This window comes from Semicossyphus pulcher, unplaced genomic scaffold (genome assembly GCF_022749685.1).
Source record: "Semicossyphus pulcher isolate SPU_LCO1_2020_fin unplaced genomic scaffold, fSemPul1.0.p SCAF_27, whole genome shotgun sequence".
Taxonomy (NCBI): Eukaryota; Metazoa; Chordata; class Actinopteri; order Labriformes; family Labridae; genus Semicossyphus; species Semicossyphus pulcher.
The window spans coordinates 257,501-275,187 of NW_027211701.1; the positions used below are offsets into that span (position 1 = coordinate 257,501).

The 17,687-nt window shown below is 46.0% G+C and overlaps 1 protein-coding gene across 1 annotated transcript in view; it reads left to right on the top strand.

The window, feature by feature from the left end:
• The window catches only part of stx3a (syntaxin 3a), a 16,849-nt gene extending 560 nt beyond the window's left edge, over positions 1-16,289 (top strand). Inside the window, exons 2-10 of the mRNA XM_069676882.1 lie at positions 1,190-1,261; positions 3,096-3,195; positions 4,573-4,647; positions 5,880-5,950; positions 6,376-6,484; positions 8,099-8,172; positions 8,487-8,621; positions 10,795-10,905; positions 16,212-16,289. Coding sequence (XP_069532983.1) covers positions 1,190-1,261; positions 3,096-3,195; positions 4,573-4,647; positions 5,880-5,950; positions 6,376-6,484; positions 8,099-8,172; positions 8,487-8,621; positions 10,795-10,905; positions 16,212-16,289 — 825 coding nt within the window. The remainder of the gene's footprint in view (positions 1-1,189; positions 1,262-3,095; positions 3,196-4,572; positions 4,648-5,879; positions 5,951-6,375; positions 6,485-8,098; positions 8,173-8,486; positions 8,622-10,794; positions 10,906-16,211) is intronic.
• The last annotated feature ends 1,398 nt before the right edge of the window (positions 16,290-17,687 follow it).

Sequence of the window (17,687 nt, forward strand, 5' to 3'; positions counted from 1 at the left end):
CAGTATCTGTAGTCTAACAATATCTGTAATCTAACACTGTATCTGTCGTCTAACAGTATCTGTAGTCTAACAATATCTGTAATCTAACACTGTATCTGTCGTCTAACAGTATCTGTAGTCTAACACTGTATCTGTAGTCTAACAGTATCTGTAGTCTAACACTGTATCTATAGTGTAACACTGTATCTATAGTGTAACACTGTAGCTGGAGTGTAACACTGTAGCTGGAGTGTAACACCGTCTTTAGTCTAACACTGTATCTGTAGTCTAACACTGTGTCTAACACTGTATCTGTAGTCTAACACTGTATCTGTCGTCTAACAGTATCTGTAGTCTAACACTGTATCTGTAGTCTAACAGTATCTGTAGTCTAACAGTATCTGTAGTCTAACACTGTATCTATAGTGTAACACTGTATCTATAGTGTAACACTGTAGCTGGAGTGTAACACTGTAGCTGGAGTGTAACACCGTCTTTAGTCTAACACTGTATCTGTAGTCTAACACTGTGTCTAACACTGTATCTGGAGTCTAACACTGTATCTGTCGTCTAACAGTATCTGTAGTCTAACAGTATCTGTAGTCTAACACTGTGTCTAACACTGTATCTGTAGTCTAACACTGTATCTGTAGTCTAACAGTATCTGTAGTCTAACACTGTATCTATAGTGTAACACTGTAGCTGGAGTGTAACACCGTCTTTAGTCTAACACTGTATCTGTAGTCTAACACTGTAGCTGGAGTGTAACACTGTCTGTAGTCTAACACTGTATCTGTAGTCTAACACTGTAACTGTTAAAAACTACAAACAGTTTTGGGTCTTCAAAGAGAACATTATGCTTGATTTATATTTGATCATACCTCCCATGATGACCCTGTGATTAGCCCCACCCCCTCTCCCTCTGTCACACTCTGTGACGCATGCTCAGACAGGTCATGTTTAATGATCCTGCTGCTCATTAACAAATGATCAGAGAAAATATAATAATAATTATTAATAATATTAACTTATAATTGATAAGTGATGATGTGTTTATGAATTGTATTCACACATCAATTCTGTGTATGTTTGTGTGTGTGTGTGTGTGTGTGTGTGTGTGTGTGTGCGTGGGCGTGGGCGTGTGTGTGTGTGTGTGTGTGTGTGCGAGTGTGCGTGTGCGTGTGTGTGTGTGTGTGTCTGTGTTTGATAGAAAAGTGATGGAGGAGATGACATTGAGATTCCTGTGGAGAACGAGGCGTTCATGGACGATTTCTTTGCTCAGGTTTGTAAAGATGTCGTTTAAAGCTTTAATCTACACTGAACAGAAATATAAACGCAACTCTTTTGTTTTTGCTCCCATTTTTCATGAACTGAACTCAAAGATCGAAGACTTTTTCTATGAACACAAAATCTAAATCTGTGTTAGTGAGCACTTCTCCTTTGCCCAGATAATCCATCCACCTCACAGGTGTGGCATATCAGGATGCTGATTAGACAGCATGATTAGTGCACAGGTGTGCCTTAGGCTGGCCACAATAAAAGGCCACTCTAAAATGTGCAGTTTCACTGTATTGGGGGGGTCCGGGGGGGTCAGAAAACCAGTCCGTATCTGGTGTGACCACCATTTGCCTCACGCAGTGCAACACATCTCCTTCACATAGAGTTGATCAGGTTGTTGATTGTGGCCTGTGGATGTTGGTCCACTCCTCTTCACTGGCTGCCAAGCTGCTGGATGTTGGCAGGAACTGGAACACGCTGTCGTACACGCCGATCCAGAGCATCCCAAACATGCTCAGTGGGTGACATGTCCAGTGAGTATGCTGGCCATGCAGGAACTGGTGTGTTTTCAGCCTCCAGGAATTGTGTACAGATCCTTCCAACATGGGGCCGTGCATTATCATGCTGCAACATGAGGTGATGGACGTGGATGAATGGCACAACAATGGGCCTCAGGATCTCGTCACGGTATCTCTTTGCATTCAAAATGCCATCAGTAAAATGCACCTGTGTTCGTTGTCCATAACATACACCTGCCCATACCATAACCCCACCGCCACCATGGGCCACTCGATTCACAACGCTGACATCAGCAAACTGCTCACCCACACGAGGCCATACACGCTGTCTGCCATCTGCCCTGTACAGTGAAACCCGGGATTCATCCGTGAAGAGAACACCTCTCCAAAGTTCCAGACGCCATCGAATGTGAGCATTTGCCCACTCAAGTCGGTTACGACGACGGACTGCAGTCAGGTCGAGACCCCGATGAGGACGACGAGCATGCAGATGAGCTTCCCTGAGACGGTTTCTGACAGTTTGTGCAGAAATTCTTTGGTTATGCAAACCGATTGTCGCAGCAGCTGTCTGGGTGGCTGGTCTCAGACGATCTTGGAGGTGAAGGTGCTGGATGTGGAGGTCCTGGGCTGGTGTGGTTACACGTGGTCTGAACATTCAATTCACGGGCAACAGCTCTGGTGGACATTCCTGCAGTCAGCATGCCGACTGCACGCTCCCTCAAAACCTGCGACCTCGGTGGCATTGTGCTATGTGATAAAACTGCACATTTTAGAGTGGCCTTTTATTGTGGCCAGCCTAAGGCACACCTGTGCACTAATCATGCTGTCTAATCAGCATCTTGATATGCCACACCTGTGAGGTGGATGGATTATCTGGGCAAAGGAGAAGTGCTCACTAACACAGATTTAGAGAGAAATCGGCCTATTGTGTTCATAGAAAAAGTCTTCGATCTTAGAGTTCAGCTCATGAAAAATGGGAGCAAAAACAAAAGTGTTGCGTTTTTATTTTTGTTCAGTGTAAATTTAAACTGAAGAGAGAGAGGCAGAGAGAGAGACAGGGGAGGGGGGGCAGAGAGACACATCATGTCAGGGGGGTTGATGGTAGCTCACCTAGTGAAGCGACCACTGTACAGAGGCTAAGGCCCTGGTTCAATTCCTCACCTGTCCTGTCTCCAGCCTTACCTGTCAGATAAATGATGCAGTCACTGTGTGTGTGTGTGTGTGTGTGTGTGTGTGTGTGTGTGTGTGTGTGTGTGTGCGTGTGTGTGTGCGTGTGTGTGTGTGTGTGTGTGTGTGTGTGTGTGCGTGTGTGTGTGTCAGATTGAAGATATCCGTACCAGCATTGATAAGATCGATGAGAGCGTCACAGAGATCAAGAAGCTTTACTCCACCATCCTGTCAGCCCCCACGTCTGACCAGAGTGAGTAACACACACACACACACACACACACACACACACACACACACGCACACACACACACATTATAAAACGCACAGCTATAAACAGGGTGTTGATGAGGCCTGGCTCTCTGAACCACCCAATGCATTTCTTCTGAAACCAAACTCCTGCAGAGGGCTGGACTCTCTGCTGTTCCCATGCTGCTTAGGGTGAGAGGCACCGGCCTATGGCAAGCCCTCATTTAATCAGTATTCAATTCAGGACACCCATTCCCACTCGTAGCAATGTTGATTGTAGATATCTACAATTCCCTTTGAATTGTAGATATCAAAAAAGGAATTTCCACCAGTTAAAAAGGTCACTGTAGATATCTTCAATGACGTACGCACATATCCAAAACTATGCAAACTACTGTGACGTCATACGGTGACCAATGGCTTTGTGGTATTTTATCGAGACGACGCCCTCATATCAGAAATGGATTTCGGATGTGTCGGACATATCAGAAATGCCACAATCCTTTTTCAACATATTATCTGTAGTCCTTATTCTTACTCGTCAAAAAGGAATAACTGATATCTATGTGAGAACATATTTGTAACAGCCTGATTGCTGATAAATGTTAAAAGGGCTGGCCATAGCCGGCCATGCTGAGAGCCTCGGTGTTGGAGTTTTACCTGGGGAACTAGAGGCCTCTTTGTGACTGCATGGTTGTGGAGAGGAAGGCTCTGAGTATGCACAGAAGTCTCTGGATGGAGTCCCAGAAAAGGTTCTGCTGGTTCAAGGTTCAACACTCACGTGGGCAATGATGGAGACACCTGGAGGGAGTTGATTAGGAGGAACGGCCCGTCCAATCTGACCCCCAGTGATGTTTTGATATTTGATATCTGTGTTGGTCATTGATTGGCCATAGCAAACACCATGTTCCTTCATGGGGCGTACATAAGTTTACTGGTACCAGAACCCCCTAGGTCAAAGATCAAAGATCACCACTCTCTGGTGAGCTGGATCAAGTGGGGTGAAGGCTGCCGGACCGACCGGGTGGACCTGAACTTGTAGTGAGGGTGAACTGGGAACGTCTTCCGCCTCTGTAAGTTTCCCATGCATCCTGGGGGAGGTTGGGGACTTGAAATCTGAGTGGGACGAGTGCCTGTCATGGAGGAAACACAGGAATCCGGTGGTGGACACTGGCTTGGTTAGCCCAGCGGTCTCCTGAAGCAGCAAACAGGAAACATGGGGCAAAGTCTGCAGCTCAGAGACTGAAGAGACCAGACACACGGAGAGAGACCCGACAGAGACAAACACATATCAATATAGATTTACTGTTCTCTATTTGATCAACCAAATATTCATGACATCAATTGTGTGTGTGTGTGTGTGTGTGTGTGTGTGTGTCAGAGACACAGGACGATGTTGAAGCTCTCACCAACGAGATCAAGAAGTCAGCCAACAACGGCCGAAACAAACTCAAGAGTCAGTTTCTCTTTATTTTCCCCGATCAGATGTCTGTCTGTCTGTCTGTCTGTCTGCCTGCCTGCCTGTCTGTCTGTCTGCCTGCCTGCCTGTCTGTCTGTCTGCCTGTATGCCTGCCTGCCTGCCTTCCCTCCTGCCTGTCTGTCTGCCTGCCTTCCTGCCTGCCTGTCTACCTGTCTGTCTGTCTGTCTGTCTGTCTGTCTGTCTGCCTGTATGCCTGTCTGTCTGTCTGTCTGTCTGTCTGTCTGCCTGCCTGCCTGTCTGTCTGTCTGCCTGTATGCCTGCCTGCCTGCCTTCCCTCCTGCCTGTCTGTCTGCCTGTATGCCTGAAGGCCTGCCTGCCTGTCTGTCTGTCTGTCTGCCTGCCTTCCTGCCTGCCTGTCTACCTGTCTGTCTGTCTGTCTGTCTGTCTGTCTGCCTGTATGCCTGTCTGTCTGTCTGTCTGTCTGTCTGCCTGTCTGCCTGCCTGTCTGCCTGCCTGTCTGTCTGCCTGCCTGTCTGTCTGCCTGCCTGTCTGCCTGCCTGCCTGTCTGCCTGCCTGCCTTCCTGCCTGCCTGCCTTCCTGCCTGTCTGTCTGCCTGCCTGCCTGCCTGTCTGTCTGCCTGCCTGCCTGTCTGTCTGCCTGCCTGCCTTCCTGCCTTCCTGCCTGCCTGTCTGTCTGCCTGTCTGTCTGTCTGCCTGTCTGTCTGTCTGTCTGCCTGCCTGCCTGCCTGCCTGCCTGTCTGCCTGCCTGTCTGCCTGTCTGTCTGCCTGCCTGCCTGTCTGCCTGCCTTCCTGCCTGCCTGTCTGTCTGTCTGCCTGTCTGTCTGCCTGCCTGCCTGTCTGTCCGCCTGCCTGTCTGTCTGTCTGTCTGCATGTCTGCCTGTCTGCCTGCCTGCCTTTCTGCCTGTCTGCCTGCCTGTCTGTCTGCCTGCCTGCCTGCCTGTCTGTCTGTCTGTCTGCCTGCCTGCCTGCCTGCCTGCCTGCCTGCCTGCCTGTCTGTCTGTCTGCCTGCCTGCCTGTCTGCCTGCCTGCCTGCCTGCCTGCCTGCCTGTCTGTCTGTCTGCCTGCCTGCCTGCCTGTCTGTCTGTCTGTCTGTCTGTCTGCCTGCCTGCCTGCCTGTCTGTCTGTCTGTATGAACAGTGGATGACTGTGTGTATCACTACTTTATGGACAGCATTATAACCCTTTGTGTGTTTCTGCCCCTATGTGTGTGTGTGTGTGTGTGTGTGTGTATGTGTGTGTGTGTCTCAGGTATTGAGCGTCAGCTTGAGTCAAACACAGATGAGAGGGCGTCGGCTGACCTCAGGATACGTAAATCACAGGTCAGAAACTTTTAACAGGGCTGCTGGAGGTCAAAGGTCACAGGTCGCAGTTTATTACCCTACGTTCTTCACACCTGCAGCTACAGCTGAAAAGGCTCTTACGATAAGAACAGATGTTATTAACGTAAAAGCTCTGCATTGGTATGTCTCACATTAACATCGTCTCATGCTCGATGAGGATCATTCACACGCTCACAGTCAGTGTGAAGGAAGCTAGGATACGTGATGAGGTCCCCTGCATAGATTAAGGATGAATGAATAAATAATGAATGATTGATAAATCAATAAGACTGCAGCTGCAGCGATTAGTCATCTAACAGGTACTCGATCAACAGAGAGCTCAGTATTAACACCTCGGCTGTAAATGCTGTTTGGTTTGATTCATGAAACACTGAATAAACAGAACGTGTGTTTTTTTTTCCCAGCATGCAATTCTGGCCAAGAAGTTTGTGGAGGTGATGACGAAGTACAACGAGGCTCAGGTCGACTTCAGAGACAAGAGCAAAGGACGCATCGCCCGGCAGCTCGAGATCAGTGCGTTTGACTTTACAGAATATTACACGCAGTGACGGCACGTTCAGTATTATAGATTCATCTCATTATACATGTAAGACAACAACAAGCAGACACACAAGTCAGCCAATGAAGTAACAGAGGAAGACAATAAAAACAAAACAACAACAAACAACTATCCCCTTTACCCCCCCACCCTCTCCGGGACTGTACGGCACTCATCGATGTCGTATAGTTGCCCTGAGTTTGCCAGAGTGCGTCGGTTTATTAGAGTGAGAGCTGAATTCTCTCCAGCAGCCAGACTTTTAGCTTTGTTTCTTCCAGCTGTCAGTTAACTGGCAGGGCTTCTGTTTGTTTCCCAAAACATTAAAATACGTGTTTTTGCCATGATAAGTGTGTAGAGTATCAGCTGCTGGGAAAACCGATCAGAGACTGCAAACAGCATCAGGAGGGGGTCAGGTTCCAATAATGTGTGCAACATGTCCCAAAGAATGTGGAGGGTTGGGCGAGTGCTCAAGGGCCAGGGCAAAAAGCTGTGGAGATGAGGAACGACCCTGCCTTGTGCGTCTGTGCAGTTAACAGGAAGGCGAGAGCACCTTATTAGCGACTGCTCTAACTCAAGGCCTTCAAGGACTCAAATTCTTCACCCATGTCATATCTTTTCAAGGTTGCAGAAAAGTAAGGCCATTCAATAAGGAGCTGAGTCTTTCAGCCTATCAACCAGATTCTGATCCCCTCCTATTATTGAATTGGTCTGTGAAATATCTAGAACATGTTTCTAAAATGTATTCAGACCGTATATATTTACAAATGTCACGGTCATCCGGCGATTGAGTGGCTGCACGCTTTAGTTCCAGAGTTTATCAGAGTTATCATGCTGGATGGGGAGGAGACAGACGTGAGGAGAGGAGCAGGTCGGACGCAGATCCGTGTGTTTTGATGCTCTGGACCTGAATCAATAACGTCGTGATCAGTCCGTGTTTCTGCGTTTAGTTTGCTCTGACTTGAGGCCTGGCATGGTGTCAAGGTCTGCGAGTCAGAGGAGAGCTGACGGTGCGCTGGGAGGACTCAGTGGAGGAAGCGTATGAAAGAAGCTGAACAGAGAGGATAGAAAGTTAGGGACTGTCGAAGTAGAAGTGGGATGTAAACAGTTCATAGCACGATCAACTATCTCATTACTGGGAGAACTGGGAGTGCGTGGACAGAGTCCGTGAAAGGCAGTAAAGGAGATGTCAGACGAAGCACTTAAAACAAGTCAGTGGATTTGGATGAGGAGAAATAATGCCAGCTGGGGCCAAAACAAATGCAACATCCTTTGCTCTATGCCGTTTCCTCTTCGGATGTAACGTTGGCACCAGGAATCGTTGCATGTCAGTACCTGGAGTTTGCATGAAGGGCGCCTGGGTCTGGTGGAGTCGGCGATGCTGCTTGGGTTGTGGTGGTAGCTTAATTATTGTATTTATTGTTAAGTATTGGGATGAAGGTACAAGGGGAGGAGTTTCTTCACTGATGGCTTATCCTTATCACTGTGGCACATGTATCTGTTTATTAAAATCCATTGTCTGTATATGTCTTTGTTTACAGACACTGTTAGGAGTAAACATTGATATAATGTTATTTCTGTTTCCATGACAGCTGGTAAAGCTACGACTGACGAGGAGCTGGAGGAGATGCTGGAGGGAGGAAACTCTGCTGTGTTCACTGCAGGGGTGAGGAGGGGGGGTGTTACAGGCACTGTAACACAACCACACAAACCTTTAATATACAATATCAATACATATACATTTACAGATACATCAGTCACGGGCTGATTAATCAATAACAGACTTTAAAGTCATCAGTTGTGTCCAGGATCACCTCCGACTCAGGTTTATCTGCTCTGATGATACAAAGTGACCATTACTCATGATGTGTTCACGCAGTCTGATCAACAGTCATCCACCTGTTGAATCTGCTCAGGTGTTCATCACATGTTGGAGTGTGTGTTTGCGTCATTTCATGTTATAACATGTTACATCCTCAGATCATGGACTCTAAGATCAACCAGCAGGCCCTGAACGAGATCGAGGCTCGACACAAAGACATCATGAGGCTGGAGAGCAGCATCAAAGAGCTGCACGACATGTTCGTGGACATCGCCATGCTGGTGGAGAACCAGGTACACGCACAGAATGCACACAGCACTGAAACACTTCACATACATGAAGCTCCTTTGAGGAGCTTTGAGTTTGTGTTGATTTTGGCGCCCCCTGTGGACAAAGCTGTACCTCTGATCTCTTTGCTGATTTTGTCCTGTTCATGCTTTAGTGGTGGTTTTTAACAAAACATCTCCTCCTGCTTTCTTTACCTGCCCATGTGTCACTCACTTTACCTGTTTGCCCTGGAAAATGTAAACAAAGGCAGCGTGCAGGTAATCGCTTCGTCTGAAAATCAAAATATGCGTCAAATACATTTTTTCTTCAAAGATAATAGTGCAAATATGAGGAGTGCAACAATGCAGAAATATGGTTAATTTATATGAGGTACATCGTTTCCAGTATTTCCAGTAAAAAGCGGTGTGCATCGAGTCATGCCAGATGATGGATGATATTCACATAAAATGTGTGTCCATACGATGAGATGAACGGATGTGAAAGGATGTGCCACTCAGCTGTGTGGTATCTTTCAGCACATGTTGAACCTGAGCCTGAGCATGATGACTGACATCATGCCTGGTTCCTGTGCCAAAGAACAAACATCCAAACACCCTCAGTGACTACAGACCAGTGGCTTTGACTTCACATGTCATGAAGTCACTGCAGAGGATCGTCCTGAAGCCTGACCATGCACTGTCACATATGTATCTCACTGTCTCACTTGGTCTCATGCATTATAAGGTTTTCTTTTTTTTTTCACTGCAAATATGACAAATGTCAGTGTAAGTGCCACCATTACTATCGACTGAGCTTAATGTTGTAAATATCTTACTGTACTGTTGTGATTATATTAAGCACTGCCTCTCTGCATTTAACCCATATACACTTTATATTGTATTGTTTATTATATTTTCCACCTCTATCTGGGTTATTTGGTATTTCTCTGCAATGTAACTTTGGAGCAACCTGGCACAAGAATTTCCTTTGGGAACAATAAAGTTGTATTCTATTCTAATTCCGTACAATGAGAGCAGATGGAGACCGTCTTCATATACAGTCACTGGGTTGAGATTAGTCTTAACTAGTGCTCACTTCAAAGCTGCTCCCCACACGAACGATGACATCACCATTCTAGTACCCAACACTCCACGCATCACACACTCCTTATAAAGTTCAACTTAAACTGTGATGTCATGAAAACTGTGCGAGCTACGATAATGTGTCTTTATGTCACTAAAGTCTAAAGTCCTGTGACCTGTTTAAACTTGAGTAATAAAGTTTAAGTTTAGTAAAGCCTGGGCTCAAACATGGATGGGTCTGATTTCAGACATTCACCATTCACTGTCAGGTGAAACCCTGATCGTGACGTGAGTTTAATACACATTTATATTATATTATATATTATATATATTTATGTATATGTACTGTAAATACATATATATATATATATATATATATATATATATATGTATACAGTATATACACACACACACACACACACACACACACACATATGTATATGTGTGTGTTAGGGATGCACGATATTGGATTTTTTGCCGATATCCGATATGCCGATATTTTACAACTCGTTTAGCCAATTACTGATACCGACACCGATATTTTTTTCCCGCACACCTAATTGCAGAGATCATCAACTCTCTTCTGTATTGGAATTAGCGTACATTATAATGGTGATACTCTTGTCACATGTGTTACAACGGTCGGGGAGACGGGTCTTGAGATTGTTAATCACGTTTGTAGTGTTGAAAGACTTTGCCTTGGCTCCTCCTCGCATCACCGGAGCTGAGCAGTCATTGCAAAGAGCAGCTTTGCTGTCTATTTCGGACACTTTGAAAAACTTCCACACCACGGACATTTTGTCTTCTAACTCTCTGATGCTGCAGGTAGACACACGTGACGTCATCACGCTGCGCTGCGCAGGTCTTCTTTGCACCGGGGACATTGCGCCGAGGTCGTTCATTTAATCAAGTATGCAGCAGCCCATTATTTTATCGGTTAATTATATCGGCGTGTTGGCCGATGTCCGATAGTTCATTTTTAAGCCAATATCGGCCGATAACGTGCCGATAATATTGCGCATCCCTAGGGTGTGTATATACTGTATATATATAGCAGCACTATCCTGTGTTTTGTGACTACAGCATGTGTCTGACTGTCTTGTCCCGCCCTCTTCAGGGAGGGATGATTGACAGAATCGAGAGCAACATGGACCAATCAGTGGGCTTTGTGGAGCGAGCCGTGGCCGACACCAAGAAAGCGGCCAAGTTCCAGCAGGAGGCTCGCAGGGTGAGTTCAGACGGAGGTTCCTGTAGAGTTCTCTGTGGTTCCTCTGAGGGTTCTTCGTCACTTTATAACCAGTCAGAGCTCCTTCATTTAACTGAACGTGACTGACACAAGCCACGTTAGCAGCTGAGACTGCTGGATCATCCCTGTAGGACGTCGGTGGTTCGAGCCCCGGCAGTATATTAGAGTGTTTCTGATTCTAGTGTCAGATACAGACTACAATGTGAACTCAGGCATCTATGAGTACAACAGGAAATGACCAATGAGCTCCAAGAAACCAGGTGGTTCCAGGTAAATGGTCACTTGACCATAGCAAACAGCAGCATGATACCAGCAGAGAGTGTAATGTTAGAAAGCTAGCGTGTCAGCTATCAGTGTCTTTAACGGCTGTAGTATCAGAGGAGTGCTCAGTCCATACTGACGTCTGTGAATCAGATTCAGAAGAATACAATGAACCAGAACGTCTCTGGATATTATTAAACACTTATAAACACTGTAAAGACAGTGTTGAAGTTTTAATCATCATTTTAGATCAAAGCGAAACATCAGTTTGTTTCTAACAGAGCAACATTTACAGTCTTTGATGTGCAGGACAGAACAAACCACCTGTGATCTCGTCTCACAGGTTCCAGTGCTGACGAGTCTCCAGTTTAGTTATGGTTTTGATTTGTATTTTGGGTTCAGATATCATTCCCTGTTTTACTTTGTCACTTTGTCTCTTGTTGTCACGAGTTCTTAATGTTTAGTTTTCTATTTAGTTTATTTCTGTGTTCTTGTTACGATTTAGTCTTGTTTACTATTTCATTTGTTTCATTATGTAGAGATCATTTCCTGTTTTACTTTGTCACCTTGTCACTTCCTGTCTCTGTGTGTTTCCCCCTTGTTTGATTGTGTGCCCTGCCCTTATTATTTTCACCTTCCCTTGATTGTCTCACCTGTGTCTGAATAGCCTCACCTCCTAATTATTTACTCTGTGCTCCCCTGTCTCATTGTCAGTTCGTACTGTCACACTTTGAAGATTAAACTAAAATGGAGAGGAAGACAGTGATATTTGCCTGACCCGTTCAGGCTCAGGTTAAATCCCCGTTCAGGCTCAGGTTAAATCCCCGTTCAGGCTCAGGTTAAATCCCTGTTTAGGCTCAGGTTAAATCCTGGTTCAGGCTCAGGTTAAATCCCCGTTCAGGCTCAGGTTAAATCCTGGTTCAGGCTCAGAGTAAATCCCTGTTTAGGCTCAGGTTAAATCCCTGTTCAGGCTCAGGTTAAATCCTGGTTCAGGCTCAGGTTAAATCCCGGTTCAGGCTCAGGTTAAATCCCGGTTCAGGCTCAGGTTAAATCCTGGTTCAGGCTCAGGTTAAATCCTGGTTCAGGCTCAGGTTAAATCCCGGTTCAGGCTCAGGTTAAATCCCCGTTCAGGCTCAGGTTAAATCCCGGTTCAGGCTCAGAGTAAATCCCTGTTTAGGCTCAGGTTAAATCCCTGTTCAGGCTCAGGTTAAATCCCTGTTCAGGCTCAGGTTAAATCCCGGTTCAGGCTCAGGTTAAATCCCCGTTCAGGCTCAGGTTAAATCCCCGTTCAGGGTCAGGTTAAATCCCCGTTCAAGCTCAGGTTAAATCCCTGTTTAGGCTCAGGTTAAATCCCTGTTTAGGCTCAGGTGAAACCCCTTTTTAGGCTCAGGTTAAATCCTGGTTCAGGCTCAGGTTGAATCCACGTTCAGAGTCAGGTTAAATTCCTGTTTAGGCTCAGGTTAATCCTGGTTCAGGCTCAGGTTAAATCCCTGTTCAGGCTCAGGTTAAATCCTGGTTCAGGCTCAGGTGAAACCCCTTTTTAGGCTCAGGTTAAATCCTGGTTCAGGCTCAGGTTAAATCCCTGTTTCAGGCTCAGGTTAAATCCCCGTTCAGGCTCAGGTTAAATCCCTTTTTTGGCTCAGATTAAATCCTGGTTCAGGCTCGAGTTAAATCCTGGTTCAGGCTCGAGTTAAATCGTGGTTCAGGCTCAGGTTAAATCCCTGTTCAGGTTCAGGTTAAATCCCTGTTCAGGGTCAGGTTAAATCCCCGTTCAGGCTCAGGTTAAATACCTGTTTAGGCTTAGGTTAAATCCCCGTTCAGGCTCAGGTTAAATCCCTTTTTAGGCTCAGGTTAAATCCTGGTTCAGGCTCAGGTTGAATCCACGTTCAGAGTCAGGTTAAATTCCTGTTTAGGCTCAGGTTAATCCTGGTTCAGGCTCAGGTTAAATCCCTGTTCAGGCTCAGGTTAAATCCTGGTTCAGGCTCAGGTTGAATCCACGTTCAGAGTCAGGTTAAATTCCTGTTTAGGCTCAGGTTAATCCTGGTTCAGGCTCAGGTTAAATCCCTGTTTCAGGCTCAGGTTAAATCCTGGTTCAGGCTCAGGTTAAAGTCTGTGTCAGGCTCAGGTTAAATCCCCGTTCAGACTCAGGTTAAATCCCTTTTTAGGCTCAGGTTAAATCCTGGTTCAGGCTCAGGTTAAAGTCTGTGTCAGGCTCAGGTTAAATCCCCGTTCAGACTCAGGTTAAATCCCTTTTTAGGCTCAGGTTAAATCCTGGTTCAGGCACAGGTTGAATCCCCGTTCAGAGTCAGGTTAAATCCCTTTTTAGGCTCAGGTTAAATCCTGGTTCAGAGTCAGGTCAAATCCCTTTTTAGGCTCAGGTTAAATCCCTGTTTCAGGCTCAGGTTAAATCCCTTTTTAGGCTCAGGTTAAATCCTGGTTCAGGCTCAGGTTGAATCCACGTTCAGAGTCAGGTTAAATTCCTGTTTAGGCTCAGGTTAATCCTGGTTCAGGCTCAGGTTAAATCCCTGTTCAGGCTCAGGTTAAATCCTGGTTCAGGCTCAGGTGAAACCCCTTTTTAGGCTCAGGTTAAATCCTGGTTCAGGCTCAGGTTAAATCCCTGTTTCAGGCTCAGGTTAAATCCCCGTTCAGGCTCAGGTTAAATCCCTTTTTTGGCTCAGATTAAATCCTGGTTCAGGCTCGAGTTAAATCCTGGTTCAGGCTCGAGTTAAATCGTGGTTCAGGCTCAGGTTAAATCCCTGTTCAGGTTCAGGTTAAATCCCTGTTCAGGGTCAGGTTAAATCCCCGTTCAGGCTCAGGTTAAATACCTGTTTAGGCTCAGGTTAAATCCCCGTTCAGGCTCAGGTTAAATCCCTTTTTAGGCTCAGGTTAAATCCTGGTTCAGGCTCAGGTTGAATCCACGTTCAGAGTCAGGTTAAATTCCTGTTTAGGCTCAGGTTAATCCTGGTTCCTGCTCAGGTTAAATCCCTGTTTCAGGCTCAGGTTAAATCCTGGTTCAGGCTCAGGTTAAAGTCTGTGTCAGGCTCAGGTTAAATCCCCGTTCAGACTCAGGTTAAATCCCTTTTTAGGCTCAGGTTAAATCCTGGTTCAGGCTCAGGTTAAAGTCTGTGTCAGGCTCAGGTTAAATCCCCGTTCAGACTCAGGTTAAATCCCTTTTTAGGCTCAGGTTAAATCCTGGTTCAGGCTCAGGTTGAATCCCCGTTCAGAGTCAGGTTAAATCCCTTTTTAGGCTCAGGTTAAATCCTGGTTCAGAGTCAGGTCAAATCCCTGTTTAGGCTCAGGTTAAATCCTGGTTCAGGCTCAGAGTAAATCCCTGTTCAGGCTCAGGTTGAATCCCCGTTCAGGCTCAGGTTAAATCCTGGTTCAGGCTCAGGTTAAATACCCGTTCAGGCTCAGGTTAAATCCCTGTTTAGGTGCAGATTAAATCCTGGTCCAGGCTCAGGTTAAATCCTGGTTCAGGCTCAGGTTAAATCCCCGCTCAGAGTCAGGTTAAAGCCTGGTTCAGGCTCAGGTTAAATCCTGGTTCAGGCTCAGGTTAAATCCCTGTTCAGAGTCAGATTAAATCCCCGTTCAGGCTCAGGTTAAATCCCTTTTTAGGCTCAGGTTAAATCCTGGTTCAGGCTCAGGTTGAATCCAGGTTCAGAGTCAGGTTAAATTCCTGTTTAGGCTCAGGTTAATCCTGGTTCAGGCTCAGGTTAAATCCCTGTTCAGGCTCAGGTTAAATCCTGGTTCAGGCTCAGGTTAAAGTCTGTGTCAGGCTCAGGTTAAATCCCCGTTCAGACTCAGGTTAAATCCCTTTTTAGGCTCAGGTTAAATCCTGGTTCAGGCTCAGAGTAAATCCCTGTTCAGGCTCAGGTTGAATCCCCGTTCAGGCTCAGGTTCAATCCTGGTTCAGGCTCAGGTTAAATCCCCGTTCAGGCTCAGGTTAAATCCCTGTTTAGGCGCAGATTAAATCCTGGTCCAGGCTCAGGTTAAATCCTGGTTCAGGCACAGGTTAAATCCCCGCTCAGAGTCAGGTTAAAGCCTGGTTCAGGCTCTGGTTAAATCCCTGTTTAGGCGCAGATTAAATCCTGGTCCAGGCTCAGGTTAAATCCTGGTTCAGGCACAGGTTAAATCCCCGCTCAGAGTCAGGTTAAAGCCTGGTTCAGGCTCTGGTTAAATCCTGGTTCAGGCTCAGGTTAAATCCCCGCTCAGAGTCAGGTTAAAGCCTGGTTCAGGCTCAGGTTAAATCCTGGTTCAGGCTCAGGTTAAATCCCTGTTCAGAGTCAGATTAAATCCCTTTTTAGGCTCAGATTAAATCCTGGTTCAGGCTCGAGTTAAATCCTGGTTCAGGTTCAGGTTAAATCCTGGTTCAGGCTCAGGTTAAATCCCTGTTCAGGTTCAGGTTAAATCCCTGTTCAGGGTCAGGTTGAATCCCCGTTCAGGCTCAGGTTAAATCCTGGTTCAGGCTCAGGTTAAATCCCTGTTCAGAGTCAGATTAAATTCCCGTTCAGAGTCAGGTTAAATCCTGGTTCAGGCTCAGGTTAAATCCCTGTTCAGTGTCAGGTTATAGCCTGGTTCAGGTTTAGGTTAAATCCTGGTTCAGGCTCAGGTTAAATCCCCGTTCAGAGTCAGGTTAAATCCCTGTTCAGAGTCAGGTTAAATCCTGGCTCAGGGTCAGGTTAAATCACCATTTAGGCTCAAGTTAAATCCTGGTTCAGGCTCAGGTTAAATCCTGGTTCAGGGTCAGGTTAAAGCCTTCTATAAGCCTTCTTTTAGGCTTCTATTATGCTTCTATTAGCCTTCTATTAGGCTTTTATAAGCCATCTATTATGTTTCTATTAGGCTTCTATTAGCCTTCTATTAGGCTTCTATTATGTTTCTATTAGGCTTCTATTAGGCCTCTATTAGCCTTCTATTATGCTTCTATTAGGCTTCTATTAGGCCTCTATTAGCCTTCTATTATGCTTCTATTAGCCTTCTATTAGCCTTCTATTAGCTTCATGTGACTGTTTTCTTCTTCTCTGCAGAAACAAATGATGATCTTCTGCTGCTGCGTGATTCTGGCCGTCATAGGGGGCTCCTTCGTCTACAGCTTCATTAAATAGACCCGAAGAGACCCGATGAGACCGGAACAGATCTGAAGAGACCCAATGAGACCTGATGAGACTGGAACAGACCTGAAGAGACCCGAAGAGACCTGATGAGACCGGAACAGACCTGAAGAGACCTGATGAGACCTGAAGAGACCCGATGAGACCGGAACGAACCTGAAGAGACACGATGAGACCGGAACAGATCTGAAGAGACCCGATGAGACCGGAACAGATCTGAAGGGACCCAATTAGACCTGATGAGACTGGAACAGACCTGAAGAGACCCGATGAGACCGGAACAGACCGGAACAGACCGGAACAGACCTGAAGAGACCCGAAGAGACCGGAACAGACCTGAAGAGACCTGATGAGACTGGAACAGATCTGAAGAGACCCGATGAGACCTGATGAGACTGGAACAGACCCGATGAGACCTAAACAGACCTGAAGAAACCCAAAGAGACCCGATGAGACCGGAACAAACCCGAAGAGACCTGATGAGACCTGATGAGACCTGAAGAGACCTGAAGAGACCCGATGAGTTCTGAAGAGACCCAAGGGGCCCTATGAGACCTGAAGAGACCTGAAGAGACCCGATGAGACCTGAACAGACCCAAACAGACCTGATCAGACCTGAACAGACCTGAACAGACCTAATGAGACCTGAAAAGACCTGAAGAGACCCGATGAGACCTGAACAGACCCAAACAGACCTGATGAGACCTGAACAGACCTGAACAGACCTAATAAGATCTGAACAGACCTGAACAGACCCAAACAGACCTGATGAGACCTGAAGAGGCCTGAAGAGACCCTGGACCTGATGAGATCGTGAGAAGAGATCTGTGTAAACTGTTGTCTGTGTTTATGTTTCTGATTGTAGAGACGAGTCAAAGTTAAATCACACCTGACAGACTAATCACTTTAACGAATAGAATGTAAACATGTGAATAAAGTGAAAGACCACCTCAGACAGATACAGGTAAAGGTGATTCTCTGCAGCTGCTCATTATCATGATGCGTTCGTGTGGAGTCAGTATTTTCTGTATCGAGTCAGCTGTTCATCTTTGTGTGTGTTGTCTGTGAATCAAACTGCTGATCGATCACAGCGAGCGGAGAAGATGCTGCTGTATATCAATCATTTTGAATCTAATGAAGATCAAAGGTCGTTACAACAAGAAGACATCAGAGGGGGTTAGATTAAAAATGGAACACAGCCCACGTTGCTGTCTTGAACACTGACTCTGCCTTGGGGCTGTTTTACTGCGTTAGCTCTTTGTTGTTTGTGTTTATGACAAAGTTTTTAGTGTGTGTGTGTGTGTGTGTGTGTGAGTATGTGTGCGTGTGTGTTTCCCCCCTTTTTTAAAGACTACAGCTGTTTCCAAAGACATTCTTGTTTCATGTGGTGGT